The sequence below is a fragment of the Canis aureus genome, chromosome 8, assembly GCF_053574225.1.
Source record: "Canis aureus isolate CA01 chromosome 8, VMU_Caureus_v.1.0, whole genome shotgun sequence".
NCBI classification, from domain to species: domain Eukaryota; kingdom Metazoa; phylum Chordata; class Mammalia; order Carnivora; family Canidae; genus Canis; species Canis aureus.
In genome coordinates this window covers 52,275,503-52,301,580 of record NC_135618.1, presented here as the reverse complement: position 1 = coordinate 52,301,580, position 26,078 = coordinate 52,275,503, and the positions used below count along the sequence as shown (strand labels likewise).

General features: G+C 40.3%; 1 protein-coding gene across 6 annotated transcripts in view; it reads right to left on the bottom strand.

The window, feature by feature from the left end:
- Window positions 1–26,078, bottom strand: part of IQCK (IQ motif containing K) — a 135,953-nt gene that overhangs the window by 105,415 nt on the left and 4,460 nt on the right. For all 6 annotated transcript variants that reach the window (XR_013384992.1, XR_013384990.1, XR_013384989.1 and 3 more), the window contains exons 2-4: window positions 20,167–20,231; window positions 18,448–18,577; window positions 17,393–17,490 (exon numbers count right to left, since the gene is read on the bottom strand). Coding sequence is in view for 3 of the 6 variants with exons in the window: in XM_077906809.1 (XP_077762935.1) it covers window positions 17,393–17,490; window positions 18,448–18,577; window positions 20,167–20,231 (293 nt within the window). In the remaining 3 variants the exon portion in view is untranslated. The remainder of the gene's footprint in view (window positions 1–17,392; window positions 17,491–18,447; window positions 18,578–20,166; window positions 20,232–26,078) is intronic.

Here is a 26,078-nt window from a genome sequence, read left to right as displayed (position 1 = left end):
TTCAAAAGAACTTAAACATATGTACTCATAACACAAAATATTGACCAAGACTTTCAGCGTGGACCACGTGGTCATTTCTAAAAGTGTTCTTAATTAAAAGGAGCAATGCTAAAATAATTGTACCACACCTTTCCTGTGAAAATCTATTTTTTCCACTCCTTAGAAAATGTTTTCAAACAAAAGCTGATGCTATTTCTAATTCCCTTATTAGTTAAGGCCAGAAAATAGAGTTTCTCCTTCACTGACCAGAGCCCTTGCATTTTTAAAAACATATTTGGGTGTTTTACTCAAAAAATAACAAATAAAAAAACTACAATAAATGACCATTAGATGGCAAGGACTCCAAGAAGAACTAGGAGATTTTGTTTTACTGAATTATTCATAGTGGCAGATTTTAGAGCATGAGATCATCAAATGACTTATCAGGAGTTAGAAATAGTTTCCTGATACTAACTTTTGTTTACAATACTCTTCATTGTAATGGAATTTGATGAGCAACCAAAGCGAAAGGGAACATTTTACGCTACATGGGATAGGATAGGAAAAGAGGTGGGAAGTCTTATCGCCTCTATCCAGACTCTGCATTTAATCCATATTTAAAGCTGAGATAAGCTTTATTTTTAGGCATCATTTTACTCATGCAAAAAACTCCTGATTTCTTTCCAAATTATGCAAGATACCCTCTTCCAGTTTGGCCCTGTTCAGTAAACATTTACTGAGGACCTACTATGTGCCAAGACTGTGTTGAACACTAGAGATAAAGAAATGAGTAAGCCATGGTCCCACTGTGGTTATTAATTCAATGTCCAGCAGCCGATCCCCAGCTGGGTAGTAGCTGTGATGAGTATAGAGGATTAACCTCCTCTCCAGCTCCAGGTGTGAACCCCGATAAGGCAGTCCACATAATCCCACCCCACCTATCACTGAGACCTAAACTAATCTGGTCCACATTTATCCTGACCAAAGGGATTCGCTGAATGAAGAATGGGTGCACAATCAATTTCAGACTGATAAGATATGAGAGGAGATGTGCTGGGGCTTCTGGGAAGTCATTTCCTTTGCTTTTCTAAATAAGCTTGACCATTCTCTCCTGGTTGCTGTAGTAGGTGGGGGCAAAGCTGAGGCCAGTGGCAGTAGTTGTTTTGCCACTCTGAGGGAAGCTAGACTGAGGTAAAAACCAACTCTGCAAGAGGCCAATCAGAGATGCAGAAGAGAACCAAGTCCTCAATTACATCACTGAGCTCCTGAATCAAACCAATCCTGAAATCTTCCTTCTGTACCTCAGAACCATCTAGTTTTCTGAACCAATGAATCCCCTTCATTATTTAAGCCAGTTTCCTGCTGTTTGCAGCATAATGAGTCCTAGCCCAGATAGTGGCCCAACATTCCTTCTGCCTTCTTGTGGTAACAGCACCCTGAGCTCCTTTTGGAGATCCACCCTTCCCCAACTCTAAAGCCATGTGCATTGGGTTAGGGAACCTTCCTTTGCCCAACAGCCCACTGTCCACTAAGTTCCCCTAGTTGCAAGGATTGACTCCAAAGTGGTAATTGACCTGAATCAGTTCAGTTAGAAACTCTGAAAGAGATTTTCTCTTTCTTAGGTACACTTGAACCTAGGAGACATAGGCTGGTGTCACAAGGTGGGGAATGTTTGATGGTCGAGCCAAGCCAGAGAAACAGAATCTAGAGATGGAGAGGTCACCAAGTCATGAAAACATCATCTTGGCCCTCAGATCAAGCTGTGGAAGATCTCCCCACAGGAAAGCATATACTTAAACAAACAAACAAATCTTTTTCACTGAAGTGAGTTTGAATGGAGTTTTCTGTCACTTTGAGGGACTGGCCCCCAGAGTTAACTAGCAGATACGGGACTGGTTAGTTCTGCATACTCAACACATCCAGCTAAAACAAACTCTTTTGAGCTCATAATACTTTTTACTGCTAACAATATCAACACTTTATCAAAAACTGTTTATAGCAAAAATTATTAACCTTACTCTGAATGCCCAATATATTTCCAGAGATGCACTGGAGAGAATTTCCAAGTGAAGTTTACAACACAGCCACTAAGCCAGCTCCATTCAATCTATCAGTCCAATTAAGTTCTCATTAAATTCTGATCTCTCATGTTTCAATTAAGCTAATCCAAAGGCATGTCTAGATGTCAGAGGATCTCCAAGAACACTGAGCCAACTGTAATGTCTAATCTTTGTGATGACATTTATGTGTCTGAAACTTAATTTGCTCCAGCAGAATACAACTCAATTCATGACAAAACAGGAATAGCATTGTCCCCTTTTAATCAACCTTCAGTCTGAGAAAAATGCTGAAGTTCTATCTTAACAATTGCACAGTTGATTTCCTGCCTTAAAACCTCTTCCCCCTTCCGAATCACATAGACTATGGGCAGCCCAGGGGTCCCAGGGAAGGCAGCTATAACTATAAATAGAAGACCAGGAAGGTCAATGTCAACAAAGATTCAACAAAAAACAAGCAAGTCTTCATAAAAACTCTACTCCCATGGAAACTACTGTCTTAGTATGGAAATTATTTGCAACCTAGCATCATAGACATGACTCTAAGAGACCAACAGGTCTGGAGAACTCCCTTCAAGGCCTGCCCTCTGCTCAGAGAAGATGGATAAATTGGTCAAGGCCTGTGCAGAAGGAAGTTTCTGGCAGAGGCTCTGACGATCCATCTCACTATTCTTGCCTAAAGCTGGATTCATTCTTTTTTTTTTTCACTGTTAATTTGGATCCCTGTTTTCTCACTTGCTGCCAGCTGCTTCTCTTCCTGAATCCTTCTTTCAAGCACAGTCCTAGATGACAATGGCTACCCCTTACTGAACACTCACCCTGTGCTAAGTGCCATACACTCGGCATCTTACCCAATCATCTTAAAAGCCCTGGTGAGGTGGATAGTATGATTATCATCCTCCCCATTTAGCAGAAAAGAAAACTGAGACTCACAGTTTAAGGAATCTTTCTAGGGGCCCAGAGTTAGCAAAAGTTGGAGCGGGAGCTTCAAGCCCACCTGTGTGACCCCAGCACGCCTACCCTACCCTTCATCACTGGGTTCTTTCAGAAAATCCGTATGTCTTGAGACTAATTTCCCACCAGTCTTTACCCACAGGGCCAGTCTCAACCCACCTCTTCCTTATCTACTGCCTTCCTCTTTAGTTTTCCATTCCAGGCTGAAGGAACCTTTCTCCAATTTAATTTTGTTTTTATTTTATTGCTACTTTTTACTGTAGCTGTGCTGGTCACTTTTTTTTTTTGAGGCAAACACTTTAAATGCCTTATTTAATTCCAATAAACTCTCTTTTACTACTACTAATAATTACTATTATTATGACTTCCATTTTATGGAGGAGGAAACTGAGGCATAGGTAGGTTAAAATTGTGAGGTCCCAATGTTAGCAAGGTCCAAAGCCACATATCTAAAGAGGTAGAACTGGGCCCTAAATTCAGATGAGCATAGTTCCAAGTTCTACGCTTATTAATGAGGCTTCCCTTACATGGCCTCTCACAGAAGCACAGCAGCTACTACCACAAAAATCTGGGTAGTTCCAGGTTTTCAGAACAAAGGTTGGCAAACTGCTTCTTAAAGTGCCAGACATAAACATTAGACTTGTGTCACAACTACTCAATTTGGCTCTAGTGAAAAAGTATAAAAGTGTGCTTTTAGTGCAAAAGTGGTCATAGACAATATGTAAACGAATGGATGAGGCTGTGTTCCAATAAAACTTCATTTACAAAAACAGGCAGCTGGCCCCATAGGCCACAGATTGCAGACCTCTACTTTAGAACATTATCAATCTTTGATAGATGATCTTTCATGTAGAAGCATGGAAAAATCCATAGTACTTGATGTCTGACACAGAAATGTGATTTCAGGAAAGCTCTGTTTACAACTATTTCCTGGATAGCCCTTTTATTATTCTAAGGGATTAACAGTTGAAACATCTTTTGGATCTGGAATTAGTTTAGGACTTGGGTTTTCTTGTTCCTCAAAAGTAGCAGGAGATACTGCAGCTTTCTAAACAACCAAGGGGGTGGTCAATGACTTATTTTAAGATAGATTCTTTAAAAAAAAATCAATTATTTTCATTTGTGTGGTTTTTTTCTTTTTTTTTAAATGGCTTCTAATCCTCTAGACATGAAGTCTCAAGAGAAATCTGGGATACTTGCAGTCTTCCTTTCTTACTTTTTTTTGGTCACTGTGGCTGTGATTCCAGCAGCTTCTTCAGCCTTGGAGGGCTCTTCATAGTTCATTCTCAGATTCTGAGCTCACCATATTATTTCCATGAGTTATGTTTAGATTTTTACAAATACATATTATGTTTAGAAGGCACTAGTATTTTTAGAATGATGAGGAAAGTCCATCCTTGGCCATCTGTAATACACAAATTAGTAACAAGGATGCCACCTTCCATTTATTCAAGCAACAACTGGTTACCCAGTAGGGACCATAGGGAGTAACGTTCCTCTTGTAGACTTGCTACTTTCCAGGCATATGTTAATTGTGTTCACAACAGTTAACGTGTACTCAGTGCTTTCTCTGTGCCAGGCACTCTTTTAAATTTTACTTAACATGGGATCCCTGGGTGGCTCAGCGGTTCAGTGCCTGCCTTCGGCCCAGGGCATAATCCTGGAGTCTCAGTATCGAGTCCCACATCAAGCTCCCTGCATAGAGCCTGCTTCTCCCTCTGCCTGTGTCTCTGCCTCTCTCTTTCTCTGTGTCTCTCATGAATAAATAAATAAAATCTTAAAAATAAATAAGTAAATTTTACTTATTTATCCTCACAACAGCTACTACTTCTTCTCCTTCTCCTTCTCCTTCTCCTTCTTCTTCTTCTTCCTACTACTACTACTACTACTACTACTATTCCCATTTTACAGATTAGGACACAGAAAGTTTAAATATCTTGCCCAAAGTCACTTACTCATAGATAGAAGAGTAAGAATTTGAAACCAGTTGGACTCCAGAGTTTGCACTCTCACACATTACCTCAGTTAACCCTCTCAATAATCCCACCTGTGGTTTACAAATGAGGAGAGGAGAGAGTTGCAGACAAGTAACTTCCCTGAAGTCACTAGGCTAGATCCAGAAGTCAAACCTGTCACCTGCTGCCAGGTCCATATTATTTCTAATACAGCATATGAGGTAAATTGCAAAAAGGGCCGCTATTCTGCACCCTTCCCTGGATCCACATCCTTTGCAATGTAGCTTTACAGTTCTTCTCATCAAGAGGTGGAATCTATTTCCTTACTCCTTGAATCTGAGCTTGTGACTTGTGATCTGCTTTGGCCAATATAATGCCATGAAAGTAGCAATGGGCCAGTTCCAAGCCTCAGGCTCAAGGGGCCTTGAGAACTTCTACTCGAATCCTTATACCCCTGCCCACCTTCCAGGTGAACAATCCAGGGTTCATCTAATGGAACCTGGGAGTCCAAGTCAAGCAGAGATGATCCATCCCAGCTAAGGCCATCCTAGGCCAGCCGGTACCCAGCCTGCCTGGTAGCTACCCACAGACACATGAATAAGCCCAGCCAAGGCCAGAAGAACCTCCCAGCTGAGCCCAACCCAAATTGTTGCCTTGCAAGAGAGTGAACTAAATAAATTGTTGTTTTAAGCCACTAACTTTTGAGACACTTTGTTTTGTAGCAAAAGTTAATTGATACTATGTATAAAAACTGAAATGCAATTTACGGCCAAATGGTAATGTTCACCCTATTTAGCAGCCCATCAAGACTGCTACTAGAGCCACCTGGCACAAAGCCATGCCCCTGAAAGCAAGAGGACAAAGCTTCAGAGCAGAAAAGGAAAATACTGTCACAAAGCCACTGCCCTTTATTTTGTAAGACAACCAGGGGGTCACCCTCAGGTCAGAGCCTGTTGACTTTCTTTTTAAAGCCTTGTCTTTTGAGGATGACTTTGATTTTTAGAAACAAAAGCAACTTCTAGCCAAGTTTGGGAATGAAGTGATCAATGCTGCCATTGTTAAAAAGAAGAAAAGAAGCATGACTATAAAGTTATAATAAGATTTTCTTTTCTTTTCTTTTCTTTTCTTTTTTTTTATAATAAGATTTTCTTGCATGGTTTACAAACTGGATCTGACAGCAATTCCAAGAGCCTCAGAGGGAAGTATTTGCAGCCTTGGTGACATACAGCAGTCCCCCCTATCCACAGAGGATAGGTTCCAAGACCCTGGTGGATGCATGAAACTGCAGATAGTACCAAACTCTTTATGTACTATGTTTTTCCTATATATACATGCCTATGATAAATTTAATTTACAAATTAGGCATGGTAAGAAAATAATAATTATAACAATATCCTGTCATAAAAGTCATGTGGACATGGTCTCCTTTCTCTCTCTGTCTTAGAATATCTTATTGTCCTGTACTCACCCTTCTTCTTCTGGTGATGATGCGAGATGATAAAATGTCTGCATTACAAGATGAAATAAGGTGAATGACATGTTGTGATGTAGTTAGGCTACTACTGACCATCAGGAGCATCATCTGCTTCTGGACCATGTGTGTGACCACAAGTGACTGAAAGCTCAGTTTAGGGGGCAATACGACAGTAAGACAGAGTGCTGTGAAGTCAGATTCCTGGACCCAAACCCTGGCTCCTCCTCTTGGTACTCTTGTGAATGTGAGTACTCCTTGAGCCTCCGTTTTCTGATCCAAAAAATGGGAACAATAAAACCTCCTATTCCAAGGGTTGCTATGATGACTAATGACTAAACCAGACCACAATGTGAAATAATACCTGGCATATAGGAAGTAGTCTATAAGTGATAGTCATCAATCACTACTGATTAATCACTCAGGATGCAACTATCTGGCAATGGTAGATGATCAAGAAATAGCTCTTAACAGGGCACCTGGGTGGCTCAATGTCCTGGGATCTGCCTTTGGCTCCAGGTCCTGGGATCAAGTCCTATATCAGGCAGGGAGCCTGCTTCTCCCTCTGTCTGTGTCTCTGCCTCTCTCTCTGTGTCTCTCATGAATAGACAAATAAAATCTTTTAAAAAAAATAGCCTTTAACTTGGTGCCATATTTCATATTTAGGTACTAACTTCCAAAATGTGAAATTGGGATCTTCTGTCTGGACCCACTTCAATGCTGTGATATTCAATCAAACATAACAAGATCAGACAAAAATCCAGTTTCCTCTACTCAAAATCTACCCAAGAGAAATGAAAACACATGTCCATACAAAACTAATTTGCAAATGTCCATAGCAGCATTATTCATAATAGCCAAAAAGTAAAACAACCCACAACATGTGGTATATTCATACCACTGAATATTATTCAGCAGTAAAAATGAAGTACTGTTATATGCTACAGCACAGATGAACCTCACACTGTACTATGTGAATAAGTCAGATGCAAAAGACCATATACTATGTCATTCCAGTTACATGAAATGTCCAGAAAAGATAAATCTGTGGAGATAAAAAGTAGATTAGCTATTGCCTGGGAGTAGGGGTAGAAATGAGGAGTGACCAGATATAGTTATTAGAGATTGGGGGGGGTGGTCATGGAAATGTTCTAAAATTAGATTGTGGTTGTGGCTGCACAACTCAGTGAATTTGCTCCAGTTAGAATGAGTGGATTTTTTAAAAATATTTTTTTAAATTGTGGTAAAATATACATAATATTTACCATCCTAACAATTTTTTAGTGTATAGTTCAGTAGTGTTAAACACATTCAGATTGCTTTATAGCCCATCTCCAGAATTCCTCTCATATTGCAAAACTGAAACTCTACCCATTAAATAAAACTCCCCACTTCTGGGATGCCTGGGTGGCTCAGCTGTTAAGCATCTGCCTTTGGCTCAGGGCGTGATCCCGTGGTCCTGGGATCAAGTCCCTCATCAGGCTCCCTGCATGGAGCCTGCTCCTTCCTCTGCGTATGTCTCTGCCTCTCTCTGTGTCTCTCATGAATAAATAAAATCTTAAAAAAAAAATCCCCATTCCTTCCTCCCTGTAGGCCCTGCCAACAACCCTGCCTCTTTCTGTCTCTATGAATTTGGCCACACTAGGTACCTCATGTAAGTGGAATCATACATATAAATCATACTTTGTATTTCAATAGCTGTGTGTGTGTGTGTGTGTGTGTATGACTGGCTTACTGCACTAGGATAATGTCCACAAGGTATATCCATGTGGTTGCATGTGACAAGAGTTCCTTCCTTTTAAAGACTGAATAATATTCCATTGTGTGGATATACCACATTTTGTTTATCCATTCACCCATGTATAAACAAGGGTAAAATGAGTGGATTTTAGTAAATTGGGTAAAATTTCCATACTCACTTGAATAAAATGAGTGGATTTTATGGTATATAAATTATACTTCAATAAAGCTTTTTTAAAAAAGTTTTATTTATACTACTTCCTTTTAATGGACTTTAAGATCATCTCCATTTCTTTATATTTCAACCAATGTTGCATTTAATGTCCTTGAGAGCTCCTTGTATGCAAAGACTGAGAGTTTTTCCAGCCATAGTATGGATTTAGAAAGTTTTAGGTCATAGAATATATATATATTTTCAATTTTACTAGGTTTCGCCAAATTTGTCCCCAGGAGGGTAGTATATTAGAACATGCTCATTCTTTTCCACAGCTTCATCCATTCTTCATATTGCCAAACTTTTACATGTTTTGCTGATCTGAGGCATTGAGTATCTTTTGATTCGGCTCTCTGGGTCTCCCCTTTTGTCAACTTCCTGATCATATCCTTTGTCTATTTTTCTACCTCATGGTTCTGTTGTGTTATTCTCTTTTTTCGTATTGATAATAATAATTCTTTGTAGTCTTAATACTTGCTTACTAACAATTTATATATGTTGCAAGTACGTAGGACATATTTGTGGATAAAGTTCAAGGCAACTAAAGGCAGAGATCAATAGGAGTTGGAAAGTGCCTGGAGCAGAAAATTAACAGTTTTGGGGCCTGAGATCAGGGCCACTGTGGTATTCACTGTTGTCATCCTGCATGTGCTTAAAATAGGGCCTAAGAAAAAGAATTATAGCAAGCTATTTATTGAGCACATGCTATGTGCCAGGTGCAGTGCTAAGCTATAATCCCATGATCTACCCTAATGCTCAGAATGAGCCAATGAGGTAGGGATTATTGTTCCTCTTCCATGTATGAGAAAACAGGGGCTCAGTGACATGAGGTCATTCATGTAAGGAGCTCATCTGAGATTTTAACTCAGCTCTACCGGATTTTAACACCTTGCTCTTAAAAAATGTTTTAATGATATTCTGTTTGGCATGCTGTATTTTATCTTTTTAAAAATTGTCAACAGGTAAAAGTTAGGATGGTTCATGGTAAAATCTGGATTGGGGGCTTTATTGGAAACTCAGGAGATGTGAAACTCTTTATTGGAAACTCATGGTAAAATCTGGATTGGGGGCTTTATTGGAAACTCAGATGTGGTCATACTGATCCCATGTTCCAGCATGGTGACTAGCCACAGGAAATAAGGAGCATAGCAGCTGCCCCTGTAATGCATGAGCTTCCTTGATGGTCATAGTTCCCACCACTACCTGGTGTCCCCTTGTTATTCCAGACCTCTTTCAGTGTCTTCCTGGCTCTGAAGTTCTTTGGATGTTTTCCTCTTAAGAAAAACAGTGTTGGGACACCTGAGTGGCTCAGTTGGTTGAGTGTCTGACTCTTGGTTTCTGCTCAGATCATGATCTCATGGGTAGTGAGATCTAGCCCCATGTTGGGCTCTAGAGTCTGCTTGGAGTCTGCTTGAAGATTCTCTCCCTCTGCCCCTTTCCCCATTCATGCACACATGTGCATTCTCTCTCTCTCTCTCTCTCAAATAAATAAATAAACCTTAAAAAAAAAAAAAGGAACAAAACAGTGTTAATATGCTGGGTGTGGCTGAAAAATGGCCCCTCAAAAATGTCCATATCCTAATCCCCAGATCCTGTGGATATGTTATCTTACATGGCAAAAGAACCTTGCAAATGTGATCAAAATAAAAAGCCATCGGGAGGTTATGGGGGGGGGGGGTGGACAATGTAATCACAGGGGAGGCAGAAGGAGGAGATATGATGATGGAAGCAGGGGTCCAAGTGATATTGTTGCTGTCTTTGAAGACAGAAGATGGCCTCCAGGCAAGGAAGGAAGGTGGCTCCAGAAGGAACATAGTCCTGCAGATCCATTTTAGACTTCCGAACCAGAGATAGTCTATGCCCTGCAATGGGCAGGACGGTCCTGCACAATAAAAAATTGTTCTGCATCCTAAATATTTTCAAATATCCCACTGGATATCTACTTGGTTAAAAAACTGATTTATAATCATCTGAGTCTAGAACCTAACTCCATTTAACATTCAAAGGTGGCAGGTTTTTTAAAAAAACATTATTTCAATATATTTTTATTTTTGGAAAGCAACTAATCTATACAGAGAGAAAACTGTTCTATTCAGAACCTAAGAGTTTCTCAGCATTTCAGAAAAATCCTGTCACCGTGGGCGACATCACTTACAGTATACGATGCATTATGTGTGATTCAGTCTGCTTTTTGAAGCTGTCATAATCATGGGGATTCTATGTACATGTGCGAGCAAGTGACTACTCATATCTTTTGGTGAGTTCTACCTAAGCTTTAAAAGAATTAAAGAAATAAAAATAAAATGAAAGAACTAAATAAGTATTACTAATGTCATGAATGGTTTTCATTGTATTTATCCTTTATGCTATAGTATAAACAGCCACTATACATATATATAGTATATACATATACATAGTATCATATATAGCATGTATGATATATATATATTTGAAATTATTGCACAGATAGATGTGATAGATTATTATGCTAACAAGCACCTAATTAATCATGCCTCCTAGGTCCATGCCCCTTTGCAATGTGACTTTTCTACTTCTAGAGGGAGTATATTTCTCACCTACTTATGAGTTGCTTTGTGAGTTGCTGGCTTTGTAAATTGCTTTGATCCATGAATCCTGGTGGAGAGGATGTTGTTGGGGGTTCCAGAGCCCTGGCCTCACACTTCTGCCTTTGCCCTCTTGGAATGCTGCTCTGAAACCACCGGGCTATAAAAGGAATGAGGCTGGCCTCCTGGAGGATGAGAAGCATATGGTGGAGGACTGAAGTATCTAGCAGACACCAGCACAGAGGCTGCAGCCTCGTACATGAGGCCAGCTTGCACTCCCAGCCCTGCCCCGTCGCCACTGAAAGCAGTCACCTGAACAAATCAAGGTGAAAATGAGAGAACAGTCAGCCCATAGAAATAATAAATCGTTGTTTTAGACCGTGAAGTTTCCAGGTAGTTTATGATACAGCAACATAGCAATCAGATAGCAATCAGGTAACTGATAAATAGGTAACAAATATTATCTAAGCATTTCCTTTCAGGCCATGAAGAGGGCTCTATAAAATGTGACATGGAGTATTGGGCCCAAGAAGGTAGAGAACCACTCTGCTCTGTTGAGGTCCCACTGCTCCTAAAATAAAACTCACACCCTTTACTGGCCTACATGATGTGGCTGCTGCAGAGCGACCTTGCCTACCTCACCTCCCATCTCGTTCACTTGCTCTGCTCCTGCCATACTGGCTGCCTTTTTGTCCCTTCAATAGGTGACTGAGTTTGGCAGTACTGGGTCATTAGGAAAACTTAAGAAGAGTTGTACCGGAGGATTTCAGTGCCAAGGTGCCACAAATTAAAGACCGAACAAATGGTAAAAAGGTGGAAGTGAGATGATTTACTCAGTTTGTTAGTGAAAATGAAAAAGAAATAAAACCACCTACATGGGGGGACAAATCAAATATATGGGTTTGAAAATGTTATTTAAAAATTCTCTTTTTTTAATAATTACAAAGGTAATTCATACTTGTTTTCAAATATTACCAAAATTTTCAAAAATTACCAAAATATTTTGGAGCAAAGACCTCTGGATTTTCATCTCTCCCCCCAACATACATGTGATTTCTCACTTATTGGCAAACTGATTTAGATACTAGCATCTACATTCATTTACCTTTGGCTTGGTCTATGTACTGCATATGTCAGTACACACCCAGGAAATGACTGTACAATATCTACTGTCAATTCACAGATGTACTTCTACCAACTATTTGTATAAAGTAATCATTTCCCATTCTTTATCTTTCACAGAGTACCCTTGTTTAACACAATATAAAATATTGCTAGCACCCAGCTAATTTCCCAGCAAAACTAAAAGGTCCATTGACTTTCTCATAGATGGTCACTTCAGTGCCATACAGATGTTGCCTACATCTCTGTGATCTTTTTTTTTTAAAGACTTTTATTTATTTTTAAAGATTTTATTTATTCATGAGAGACACAGAGAGACTGGCAGAGACACAGGCAGAGGGAGAAGCAGGCTTCCTGCAGGGAGTTGGATGTAGGACTTGATCCCAGGACCCCAGGATCACGACCTGAGCCAAAGGCAGACGGTCAACCACTGAGCCACCCAAGCGTCCCTACTAATTTATATTAGAGAGACAGACAGTGTGTATACATGAGGGAAGTAGGTAGGACAGATGCAGAGGGAGAGGGAGAAGCAGACTCTCTGCTGAACAGGGAACCTGAAACAGGGCTCAGTCTCAGGACCCTGAGATCATGATCTGAGCCAAAGGCAGATGCTTAACTGACTGAGCCACCCAGGTGCCCCTTCTCTGTAACCTTTTTTTTTTTTTTTTAATTTTATGATAGGCACACAGTGAGAGAGAGAGAGCGAGGCAGAGACACAGGCAGAGGGAGAAGCAGGCTCCATGCACCGGGAGCCCGACGTGGGATTCGATCCCGGGTCTCCAGGATCGCGCCCTGAGCCAAAGGCAGGCGCCAAACCGCTGCGCCACCCAGGGATCCCCTGTAACCTTTTTATACATAGTTGAAAACAACTATCTGGGAAAGGATTAAATAAATCCATTTCATTTGTTAAATTCATCTCAGGAAATGTACAGGGTCTTCATCTAATCTTAAGGCTGAGATAATTCATGGAAATCATTCACTTAAGGTTTAGTTTCCCATTTGTAATCTCCTCCAAAAATAACGACTAGAGAAATATCTGCTTATTCAATAGGCTGAATTTTATTCTGAGCATTTAGGAGATTAAAATATCTAACAAGGAACAAACCATTGGATTAGGATCTTTATGAAATTCACCAGAGTTCAATTCATAATATTTAGAATGACATGAATAAAGGAATTGAATTATGAATTAATCAAAATCAAAATCATCAAGTTTACACAGCTTGTCTGACGCAGAGTCAGGTTGGAAGCAAAGTCAGCCTGTTTCTGGCAGCTGGGCTCTGAACCACTGGACCATGTATCACCACATAGACTGCCTCATTCGTGTGTGTGTGTGTGTATGTGTCTCTAATTGGCCAGGTGCTCTATGGCATACTAATTAGGTGCCCCTTATTGCTCTCCCCGCCCCCCTTCTGCTTTATTCCCTCTAGTTTTCCTTGGAGTGTCATGGTACTCCAAGAACAGTCTAAATAAATGATTTTGCCCCAAGAGGCCTGCATGGGGGCCTGGTCTGGGTGACTGCCCCAGATCTGCCTCGCTTCTCACTCCTTTTCTCCACAGCTTCCAAACTGATCTTTCCTAACAGAACGTGGCCTGTGCTTCTGGCAAGCCATTGGACTGACCACCAGCGCAGTCTTGTGTCAAAGTCCTAGATTCAGGAAGCAGAGTAGTGCTCACCTTGAATCTTGGCTCCACCACTTACGAGCTGTTCCCCTGAGCTTGTTGATTAACCCTGCCGCTACATGGTCCTCATCCATAAGACTGAAATAAGAGCGCCCAGAGCAGAGGGTTGCTGGGAAGATGAAATGGGTTTCTGCAGATCAAATGCTTAGAACAATGACTGGCACAAAGTAAGGCCCCTGAAGTGCTAGAAACTACTATTCTTCAGTTTCAGCTTCTGGCTCAACTCTGGCTCTCCTCCGCTAGGAGTCCCTTCAATTGTAAAGGACTGTGCCCTTTGTCAGCTCTAGCTCTAGGGGCAGCCTCCCCATAGTCTACCTACCTCCAGAGGCAGTAAGTCCAGGCAATGTAGATACAGTTGGTAAATTACCTCTTGCATGTAATAGCCAGGACAAACTGACAAGCACTCCCATAACTTAACTGCTATCTTAAAAGTTGGCTTTGACTTTTGAGGAAACATATTCATTCATCTAACAAATATTTAGTGGGTTCCTACCCCGTCCCAGGCACTGCTGGAGCTACATCATAAAACAAAACAAAAAATAATGAAAGCAAGGAAATATAAGTCAGCATGTTAAGGAGAAAATACAAATCAGCAATTATTTCTTGAGCGACCTAATATAAATGCTGTTTCAAGATATAATTTGAATGGCCCCAATAAACAATGAATTATGCTGCTGTTTAAGAGTCATTTGGATGTGAGTTCAGTTGTGGGTGATAGATAAGAATACAGTTATGTAATTTTGGCTGGAGGCTGGTTATCATTCAGTTTAAGCATCTATTCCCACTGACAGGATGTGAGGAACAGCTGAATTGAGAAAATGCAAATCTGTTGTGCAGATCTGGATAAGAGGAGCTCCTCTTGGGTCTGACAAATGTTGATGTAATTTTCAAGCGTTCAAAAAATAACCCACAAAAGACTACATGACCAGGGGGTGAAAAAGGAGGGAATCAGATTTAATTAAGAAATCCTAAATTAGGAAATGACAGAAGTTAATGGTAATCCACCCAACTTGCATATTTGTAGTATTCAAATTACTGAGCTTCTGGGCAAAGCCTGAGAGAAGGCAGGGTAGGATGCTAACCTTCCTTGGTGCCAGTGAACATCATTAAATAATACCCTTCATCCTCCCGGTAACAGGAAAACCTCTGCAACCTCCCATCCCCCCATCCCCCTCACTTCTCCCTAGGCACCCCCCACCCCCAGCCTTTTTTTGTTCTGCCCATCTCTTTAATAGGGGATGAAACAGGCTCACAGATCACTTAGGGTCCCGCTGCAAGGAAGCAGTTGAGCAGGATTTTGGACTCCAGTGTGTCTGGCTGCTTTAAAAGTTTATCAATTTTTGCAAGCTAACAGTTTTAAGAACCCACATTTTCTACATTCCTTGATCGTTCATTACAACATTTAAACTTTAATGCTCCATTCAAGCATCCTGTGGCATTTGATGTTTAGACTGGTTTCATTTAGTCCCAGAGGCAGCTCATCTGCAGGATGTCAAAGATGAAATATGAGTTGGCATAAGGATGCCTCATTAATCTCTAATACAAATAGAAATTTCTCTGATTCTTTAAAAGCGTTTTATCATTGCCTGGAGGCTGGAAACTGTTTCTAGCCCCCTCATTACAAAATTATTTATGGGCAAACATTAGATATATAACCCTCAATGTAAAATCTTAATTGCTGCTCTTTTGGCTGATTTTTGTGTCCACTGAAAGGGTATAAATTAGAAGAATAATAGCTGAAGAAATTAGACTAAGATTTGCACAGTTGAACATTGCTGCACTAATTCTAGATATGCATTCCCAGCACCTAGATTCATTCTTGTTTTTCCCCTGTGTACATTCTTATTTTAGAGAACAGATACAAAAAGAAAAAAATAAAAACAAAACAAAACAAAAAACCCTTCAGCTACCAAAGGATTTACTGCTCATTTGTGGTTTTCTTTCAGACAGGGCCATTGCTGGTCCTCTCAGCATCCATTCCTAGGGTCTGGCCCAGTAATCACACAGTAGGATTTAATAAATATTTGTTGAAAGAACTGAATTTGGGCGACTTAATTTGTCTACAGATATTCTTTACACATATTCAAACACAGGTAATTCTACTGTGCTCATTTCATTGTTTAATCATTGTGTCCCATCCCTTGTTAAGTCTAATAAAAGGCCCAATGCACTGAATATACTTTGGCCCACAGTAAGGTTAAAAAGAAAGATCCCTGAAATGTGACTTGCAGGACTGTCTGGTCTCCCTCATTTAGCAGCAGGACCTGAAGCCCGAGAGGCAAAGCCACCTGACAATGGCAGGGTCAGGCTAAGGGGTCTGCTCTCTGGCCCCTGGCCTCACTACCATTCCACTTGGCTGCACTTTGCACCTGTTAACATCACACAGAGGAGGGGAAGGTCAGTTATGAATAGGAGACAGAAATTAAGCCCTCAGGAGAAGCCAAATGAGCAAACAAAAAAATATAAGAAGTGGAAACACTTCAGATTTTATAACCTACGGCAAGTAACAAATCTGTTCTTCAGAAAACAGATACGGATTTTTTTAAAAATCAGTATTTCCTGGAGCTATTTAGAGGACAGCCTCCAGCTTCCATTGTTTAGGAGGGATGAAATTAGGATTTTCTAGGCTATGAGTGTCTCCTCAGTATATAAAAGCACCATATTGGCTGTATGTACTTCTCAGAGAGAGACTCTGCTGAAGGCAACCAAACAGCTGATACATTAGCTGTGAATGCTCTAAACACCCTGGGATGTTCAAGCTGATTGAGGTTTGCACTGCAGTTACTGCCAATTTTTAAAGTATCATTGTGAATCATAACCTGGATCTGAATCCTAATTCTGAAAATTCATCTTGACCACATTTCTGAATCTCTTTGTTCTTCTGTTTTCTCATCTGTAAAATGCAGATGACACTAATAGAAGGAATCTCACAGGCCTGTTTGAACGGCACAGCACCTAGCAAAGCTCCCAGCAAAGAACAAGCACTTGGTCAATATTATATATTGTTGCTATTTTACTCTCTTCGTGGCAGTCCAAAATTCTAGGACTCAAAACTGTGCAGGGAACACCACACCCACCCAACACACAAACACACAAAGTATCCTGTCAACTGTAGAAAAGAGGGAGCTTCCATGGGGATATTTACAGGAGAGTGCACAGGGATTGGAACTCCATTCACACAAAATACTAGCTGTAGTGTAACAATGACCAATGCTTAGCAAGCACTACCGGTGGGCCAGGCTCTCCTAAAACAAGCTACATGTATGGTATTGGGCACAAAGTGGAGTATGGAGAGGCTAAAGGTGGGAAGATCAATCCAGAGTCAGATAAAATATGAGGAGAGCTTTCATCTGCATGTACAGTCAATGGGAGCCAATAAACCTGGTAGATGCCAATTACCCAGGAGAAGAGCAGGCAGGGAGGCCAAGAAGGCGGAAAACCTCTCTGGAGCCAAATGGCCAGACAGATGGCAGTGTATGTGAATGCACTAGATGTCATGGCTAGAGTTGTGTGAGTGACCAAAATACAGTTCTCCCTCCCAAAGGGATTGTTTTGAGAACGACCACTTGATGGTACTGAGATAATGAGGTACCATCTGATAAAAATGAATTACTGGGCATTTAGAAATAAAGAAACCCCACAGAGAAACTGACCTCGAAACATTTTTCTTTCTTTGCTTGGTGAAGCAGGCTAGCCATTCCAGGAAGCAGAACTGGAAAGATGAATGTTTCTAAATATTCCTTGGGGGAACCTAAATCAAACCAAAAAAAATCCCACTGAAAATCCCAAATGGCCCAAATGAATCTGGGAGAAATGTTTGTTTCTAAACCAAAAAAAGATATTGTCGGTAAAATAACATGACCTTAAATGTTGTATTTTACTCCAGAAGGCTGAGTTGGGCTGTATTATTAAGGACTCTTAAAATATCTTTTTGAGCCTCTGAGGACTGGTGAGGAGTTAACAGGGTCCTGCACAGGGCCAGGGCTTCAGGCAAGGAGGCCAGTGTGGCTGGAGGGAAAATAAGCAAGGGAAGTGTAGTAGCAACATGGCCAGAGAGGAGCAGGGTAGGGACAATTCACGGGGCCTGTGGCCACAATAATGGTGGTAAATGGTTGCCAAGGCCCAAAGCACACTAGCAGAGAGGACAGAATAAAGTGGCAGGAGAGGTCAGGCACCAGGCAGGGCTAGAGGAAGTGGGCCCAGGGAGAAGATGTAGAAAGCCTATACCTCTGACTTCAACCCACAAAGCAGGCCAACGAGATACTTTCACCCACTTTTTACAACCCCCCCCCTTTGGTTTTAATGTAGAATCAAGGTATACTTGCTGCTATTTATCATCCTTATTATATTTCAACCTTAAAGACAAACCAGTGGAATAAAGGCACTTCTCCTAAAAATAAAAATTAAGGAGTGCCTGGCTGGCTTAGTCAGTAGAGCATGTGACTCTTGGATCTCAGGGTTGTGAGTTTAAGCCCCACGTTGGGCATGGAGCCTACTTATATTTAAAAAATTAAAATATTTAAAAAAATAAAATAAAATTATGATACATATTTTAAAAATAAAAAATAAAGTACAAATTAAAACAAGAGCATAATTCTTTCATATTTTTGTGGTCTCCCTGAGTTCTGTCTATCCCATCCTCATCCTGTGGTCTTACAATGTTACAAGCTTCAAACTATAAAAGACAAAATCTCACCTCCTTACTTACATGTTTTTGGATCGATTGTTTCCAACTGAACTTGAGGACAGGGTACATGCGAGTCCATGGTCAAATGAGGAACTGAATAAAGGTGCTCTGTATTGAAGCCATGGAGAACTGCTTCCTCTAATGGTGAAACCTGATTGGGAGGGTGGTTGGGGAGGGAATCAATTCATGCAAATAGTTAAACTAACAAAGGATAAAATTTTTTATTAACTTCAGGTTCAAGGGGCATAATGAGTACAAATCTTTGTCCCTCTTCCCTTCTGAGACACCTATAAATGACAATCAAGGAATAGGGCCCTAATAGAGAAAAGAACAGGAGAATCATTGATGGATAGAAGATTTGCAAACATTTCCAAAAGAAACAGGGATAAAACCTGTTATTAAATAAGAAAGAGAGGGAATGGCAGCCCAGGATTCACAGGAGGAAACTGCCCCAGAGGATGGGAGTGCCTCTTCCCATCGTAACTCCAAAAGGCTTCAATTCTTAGGGGTTCAATTCCTCCGAGGATGGGAATGATAAACAGGAAGGGTTAAGTAAAAATCTGGCTGAGAGTCCACTGGCCTGTCTACATTCCCCCTCCTCCTGCTTTTGCCCTTCTCAATGTACATAAAACTCCATTCCCACCAGCATTTTATATCCAGTTCTCCCTCCTTTCCAATGACTCCAATGATTTGCCAACCAGGTAGGTAGCCAAAAGGAAAAAACAACAACAACAACAACAACAAAAAACCTCACTGTTGATTTGGAGGCTGTCTGCAAACCCTGAAGAAAAGTCTTCTAGTAGACAATCACTCCTCATGAGCTCCTAGTTAATGTTTCTACTCATCAAAGAGACTAATCCAGAAGACAAATCCACATGTACAATAGTAGAAGAAAATCATACCAGCTACATAGGAAAATCCATTCAGACCCCCATTTTAAATTTTGAATAAATAACCAAAGTTGTCTACACAGATAAAGAACATCAACAGCACAAAAGACAAAGATCAAGATCTACAAAGAACAACAAGTTCTGGAAGAAGCACAGACAATTCAGGGGAGGGAACTGTAATTGGTATCTGCAGAGAAATTTGGAGAAGCATTACATCTATAGAGCAAGAACAGGATGCTATGAAAAAAGAGCAATCACAGGCCAAGAAATTTCTTCGACACAAGAATCTCTAATAGTGGCTGCTGCAATAACCTACTGGAAGTTTAGAGACTTAGACTTGATCCCATCCCAGTGACCCCGATCAAGTCCCTGAATCTCTTAGAGTTTTTGCTCCCTTACTTTAAACTCCATTAAGTCCCTATTTTACTCCAAGTATACTGCTCAAACCCACCCCCTTCCTGGTTGTCTCGTCCTTGGCCCTTTTAGTACAGTCTCTACCTTGCCCACACTGCTATACATAGAGAAATGCACTCTATCCCCAACTGTTCCCAACATGGACATATGTTGACTCCTTTGTAAAGACCTTTCTCATCCAGGATCTCATTTGAGTCCCAGAGGTCCCGTAAGTCACTCAAGGATTATCTGTTCCACTTAACAGATGTGGAAAACAAGGCTCAGACTGGTTATAAGATGCCTTTTAAGACACACCAGTAGTAGTAGAGCTAGGACTGGCCCCAATTTCTGGTTTTAATTCCAGTGCCTCCCCTTTCCCACCTTCCCAACTCATGACATCACCACTGTTCTCCCATAAAAGCCTTTCTTTTTAGGTTGAGGCCTGGGTGATACTCACAGTAATCATTGCTTCTTGTTTGACTTTATATCCCTCTGGAAAGGGAGGCAGCTCAGCTTCATACTCTAAAGGGAGTGAGGGAAAAAAATCCTCAATTCTACATGCAGTTTGTGATGCAATTTCCTTGCCTCTGAATAAAACATTCTTAAATTTTATTTTGGTTGATGGTTTATAGAAATGAAAACAACTGGCTATCATAGGTTAATAATTATTGTGAACCACCTTCTTTAAAATGTGTAAGAGGCAGTAGCTCTTTCTACTTACCTTCCTTGTGCTTTAATAAAACCACCTTTTTGTATAAATAAATAAATAAATAAATAAATAAATAAATAAATAAATATTGTTCTCTTGCATGACAGAGTCAAGACTTTATGTAAGAGTTTCAGAATCTTTTGCCGAGAAGGTACAACTTTAGATTTTACCCCCAAGTTATGATAACTACATGGAATAAAAGGAGGAAGAGAATGGGAGGGAAGCTAAGAGAAGACACCAATAGCTACACAGAAGGGAGTGGGGGGAAGTAAGAAGAGAACATGGTGGGAGGACAGAATAAAAGTGACAAAGAGATGAGCTGTCTCTTGAAGTCATGAGGACGAGCATGAAGGTAGGGTGGCCTGATTGGGGTATGCATCTGGAAGAGCAATCCCATAAAGACCTTGCTACTCAAAGTATGCCCAAGAACCAGCAGCGTTGGCATCCCTGGTGAGTTAGACATGCAACACATCAAGTCCAACCTAGACCTTCTGAATTCGAACCTGTATTTTAATGAGATCCCAGGTGACTTGTATGTACAAGTGGGAGTAGTTTTGCTGTAAACTCCAGTAGCTTCCTATTTGGCTGCACATGAGAATCACTGGGGAGCTTTTTGAAAATACCAAAGTCTGAACCCAACTCCAGAAATTCTGATTTAATGGGTCTAGGGTGGGGGGGCCTGGGAATCAGTATTTTTAAAGTTTTCCAGCTGATTCTAATGTGCAGTGAGGTATAGAATAATTGTCAGGTTTCAAGACTGCTGACAGTCAACCTGTTGGGAGAGCCTAATGCAAAGAATATTCCATACAAGTTCTGCAGGGTAACAAGAACTAATGCTCAGTGGGAGACAGAAATGCCCATGGGCTATATTAGTTACATCCCTAAAAGAAACAGTGGTGAAAACATTTCTGGGAAAGTCAATGTTTTAATGGCAAATGCACGATTGCTTTGGAGCAATGAGGAAAAACAGTTTCTGGGCAAGATGGTTTTGATAGAATGAATAAAATTGTATTGGATACATGTTTTGTTCTGCTACCTGGTTCCTTGTCAGTGAAACATCTCTTGACTTTTTTTTTTTTTTTTTTAACTGCTAGGTATCAGGGTGGGGACCAGTATGTCAGGCTGTAGGTTGCAAGCCATCTTGATTCCCAATACTATTTATATTAGTTTTCTAATGCTATGTAACAGATTACCACAAACTTAGCAACTTAAAAAAACACACATTTATTATTTCACAGTTCCTGTGAGTCAGGAGTCCAGATATGGGGCAGGATCTCATCAGGCTCAAATCAAGGTGTTGGCCATCCATGGCTGTGATCTCATCTGAGAGTTGGGTCTTCTAAAATCATTGGTTGTTGGCAGGATTCAGTCTTGTGGCTGCAGGTCTGAAGTTCCCATTTTCTTTTTGTTGGTGGGACTCTCAGCTCCTAGAGGCCACCTTCAGGTTCTTGTTATGGACAGTTCACACATGGTTATTTGCCACTTCAAGGTGAACAAGAGTTTCTTCTGCTTTAATGTCTTTAAAGACTCCCTTGATTAGATCAAAGCTACTTACAAGGATCTTCATAACTTAAGTCAACTGATGACAAATTTTAATTATATCTGGAAAATCCCTTGACAGCAATGCCTAGATTTGTGTTTGATTGCATAACTAGGAGGTATGTGGAGTAGGGAGTGGAAATCCTTGGAACCATCTTAGAATTCTGCCCACCATAATAGCTTGAGCTCTACAACTTTGCTTTCCTCTCAAGCAAGCATGCAAATTCATTCTTCTTCCCCAAACACTTTGAGGAACACCAACATGGTATGTAAACTATTTATTCAGATTTAGGATATACACATTTAGAGCTTTGTCTGATACATGATATTATGCATACATGCTATTATGAGAAACTTACAAATAATACAGACCTATCTTATATAGAGTGTAAGTCACATTTAATCCCATAACCACTGTATTTCAATGTATTTACTAACATGTATATAATACACCAGTAATTTATTTATATTAGATCTCCTAGACCACATCAAATCATCCAAGTATGATTTGGATGTCCTTTTTCTTCATAATTGCCATCAGTTTTATTCTTTTTCTTCATAATTCCTACCAGTTTTATACTTACTTGAAATTTGAAGAATTAATGACTGTGTTATGTGAAGGAAATTGTCTGGGCCTGTTTATGCTCACCATCATATTCCCAAAAAATACTTGTTGAATGAATGAACAAAATAAAGAATACAAGTTACTTTTGATCCTTTATTCATTTGTTCACATTTATTGAGAGCCTACTGTGTGACAGGAACCATCCTAGGTGTTGAATCTTGGATATCTTTCAAGGCTGCTACATATATGATATGCCACAATTATTTAACTAGTTTACCCTTAGTGGGTGTTTAAGTTGTTTCCCACTTTTCATTATTACAAATAATGCTGCTAGGAGCATCATTATATATACATCATCAATGAAAAGCAGGTATTTTTATAGGGTTAATTCTTAGATGTGGAATTGTTCTGTCAAAGGAAAATATAATTTAAAATTTTGGCCAAATTGCCAAATGTTCCTCCAAAAATTTACAACAATTTATACTCCTAATAATAAGATGGTCTGTTTCTCCAGGTTATTACCAATCTCATATATATTTAAAATGATATTTTACTTTTATTTGTATTTTTGTTATTTATTTATATTTTTTCTATTTAGATTTTTTCCAGATCTCTGGAATTCACTTCAATTTGATGGAAAACATACACATTTTTTTATCATATGACCACAAAAGATATACAGTTGAAATGATTATGTAGAAGTATGGGAAAATACATTATCTTCAGGACAAAATGATGTGCTTGTGATTTCAAGCCTCTAATGTTTGAGAATCTGGCATATTTGAAAACTTGTCACTTTTGCCTTGTGATTTCAATTTAAAATATATAGTGGATTACAGACTGATGGTTTTTACATTCAAAGCCATGAGTTTGTATGAATTTGATTAAGTTTGTGGAGTATTGAACTCATTAAAATAACTTGATTTACCATGGTTTGATTCATTCTATTTTTTTTTTCATTCTAAGAGCTGCTTCAGTGCTTAGAAAATTTTGTCTGTTCAGCATTAGAAATGCTTGAGAAAATCAGGTATGTTAAATTTATAAATGTTTATAATTTTTTAGTTACCAAAGCTTATAAACTGGGTTAATTGATTAGGGGAATTCAATGTTAAATGCACATCTAGTGGACATTAAGAACAAGTAAAAGTGGCCACTCATTTTACACAACAAAGGCACCATTCTTCAAGAGGCAAAGAGGCTATAACCCCATTGGTAGAGTGGAGCCTTTCTGCCAAAACTGGAACCTCTCCCCTCTATGGTCCTAGAATATGAGGTAATGAAGCATCTTTTTTGCTCAGGCTGCTATTAGGCTGCGTCTGATTTGCTGCTGAACATGTTCCTAACTGAAACAGCAATTAAAATACAATGTTTACCAACAGGGGCCTATTGGAAAGGGATGGGTCAGGAAGGTGAAGAGGTGGGAGGGAATCTAATGAACACTTAGCCAACATACACTACAGCAAGGAGTTGTACCAGGTGCTAGAGGGACAGATAGCTAGTGCAGAGGAGCTTATATTCTGGCGAGGGGATGAACAGTAAACCAATGCCTCTGAGATGTGGAAGTGCTGCTGGAGAGGGCTTTGCCCGATGTTCTTGGTGCGGTGAGGAGAATGGGCTTCAAAATCAGGGTGAAGAATGAGTGGCTTTTTAGAAGGGGGGCCATTTAGGCTGAGTCTTGAAAGATAAAGATGAGAAGGCAGAGATGTTTCAGTAAGAGGAAAAGCTTGGGCAAGGCATGCAGAACAGTATAGCGCATTGGAGGAATTACTTCTTGCGACTGAAAGTATATAGTACAGGACAGTAGCACTGTGCTTTGTACCTCACCTGGAGAGCTTATGTAAAATACAGAGCTTAAGGACTTATCCCTGAGGAGTCCAGCTCATCAGGTCCAGGACAGAGTACAGGAATTTGCATTTTAACAAGTAACCCAGATTTTTTTTTTTTTTTAAGATTTTATTTATTTATTCATGAGAGACAGAGAGAGAGAGAGAGAGGCAGACACATAGGCAGGGAGACGCAGGCTCCCTGCAGGAAGCTCAGTGCAGGACTCCATCCTTGGACCAGGGATCAGGCCCTGAGCCGAAGGCAGATGCTCAACCCCTGAGCCACTCAGGAGTCCCAAGTAACCCAGGGTTTTTTTTTTTTTTTTTTTTTTATGATAGTCACACACAGAGAGAGAGAGAGAGAGAGAGAGAGAGAGAGAGGCAGAGACATAGGCAGAGGGAGAAGCAGGCTCCATGCGCCGGGAGCCCGACGTGGGATTCGATCCCGGGTCTCCAGGATCGAATCCTGGGCCAAAGGCAGGCGCTAAACCACTGCGCCACCCAGGGATCCCCTAACCCAGATTTTGATGCAGGTGCTCTCAGTCTACACTTTGAAACATGCTGTATGTTGTATAAGGGCTTGGCCTTGAGTGACACTCACATCCGAGTTCAAGCCTGGTTCTGTCACTTACTTCGGGCAAGTTTCTTAAACTCTCTCTGCCTCAATTTCCTTATCTGTACAAAATAGGCAAAACTGAGTTGCTATGAGGTTTAAATAAGATGAAAAGCATCTAGCTCGGTGCCTAGCACATAGAGCAGCTCAATAAATGTTGCCATTAGGATGATTTGAACAAATGGTAGGTGATGAATCTAAAAAAAATCCATAGAAATCAGATCATTAAGGGGCTTGGGTATTAAGCTAGAGTTTATTTACCATGAAAGCTGTGAAAATCATTGTAGGCCAAGGCATAATGTGATCAGATTTGAATTTTGGAGAGGTCCCCGTGAAAGAAGGTCTGAACAGAGGCCTTCTGCAGTTAAAAAGCTACAGTAGCAATCCAAACAGGATATGTAAGGTCTGATCTAAACCAGCAAGCATGAGAATTAGGGAGTGGGGAGTTGAGGGTTACCGGTTACAAATGTTAAGCAGGTGGAATCTATAGAGATTGGAGAATGTATCTGAGGATCATGGAAAGTGAATAGGAAACATTTAAGATGAATCTCCAAGGGACACCTGGGTGGCTCAGCGGTTGAGCATCTGCCTTCGGCTCAGGCTGTGATCCCGCAGTCCTAGGATGGAGTCCTGCATTGGGCTCCCTATAGGGAGCCTGTTTCTGTCTCCACTTCTCTCTGTGTCTCTCATGAATAAATAAATAAAATCTTTAAAAAAAGAATTTCTGGATTGGATAGTTGAGGGAATGATGGTGACACTTATTGAGATGGAAAGTTGTTGGGTGTCTAGAATAGAGCCTGGAGTCATTCCTGGCCCAACATTTAAAACAGGTCCCAGCATAGCAGGTATGTTAACAGGATATATGAAAATAATTTCACTGGAACCATGAGGTAAGTAGGAACTAGTCTGCATTGGGTTGATAAGAGAAAAGGAATGACAGTGGTGTGAACAAGGGCAGTGTTTCTTTCCAGAAGCTTGGCTGAGAGAAGGGATAGACAAGAGCTAGAAGATAATAGAGGCCAAAGGAGAGGTTTTTCTCGAGATGACAGACCAAAGGGTGTTTAGAAGAAAGGGTCAATAAAGTTAAATGTAGGAAAGGGGGTGACAGACCAGGATCCTG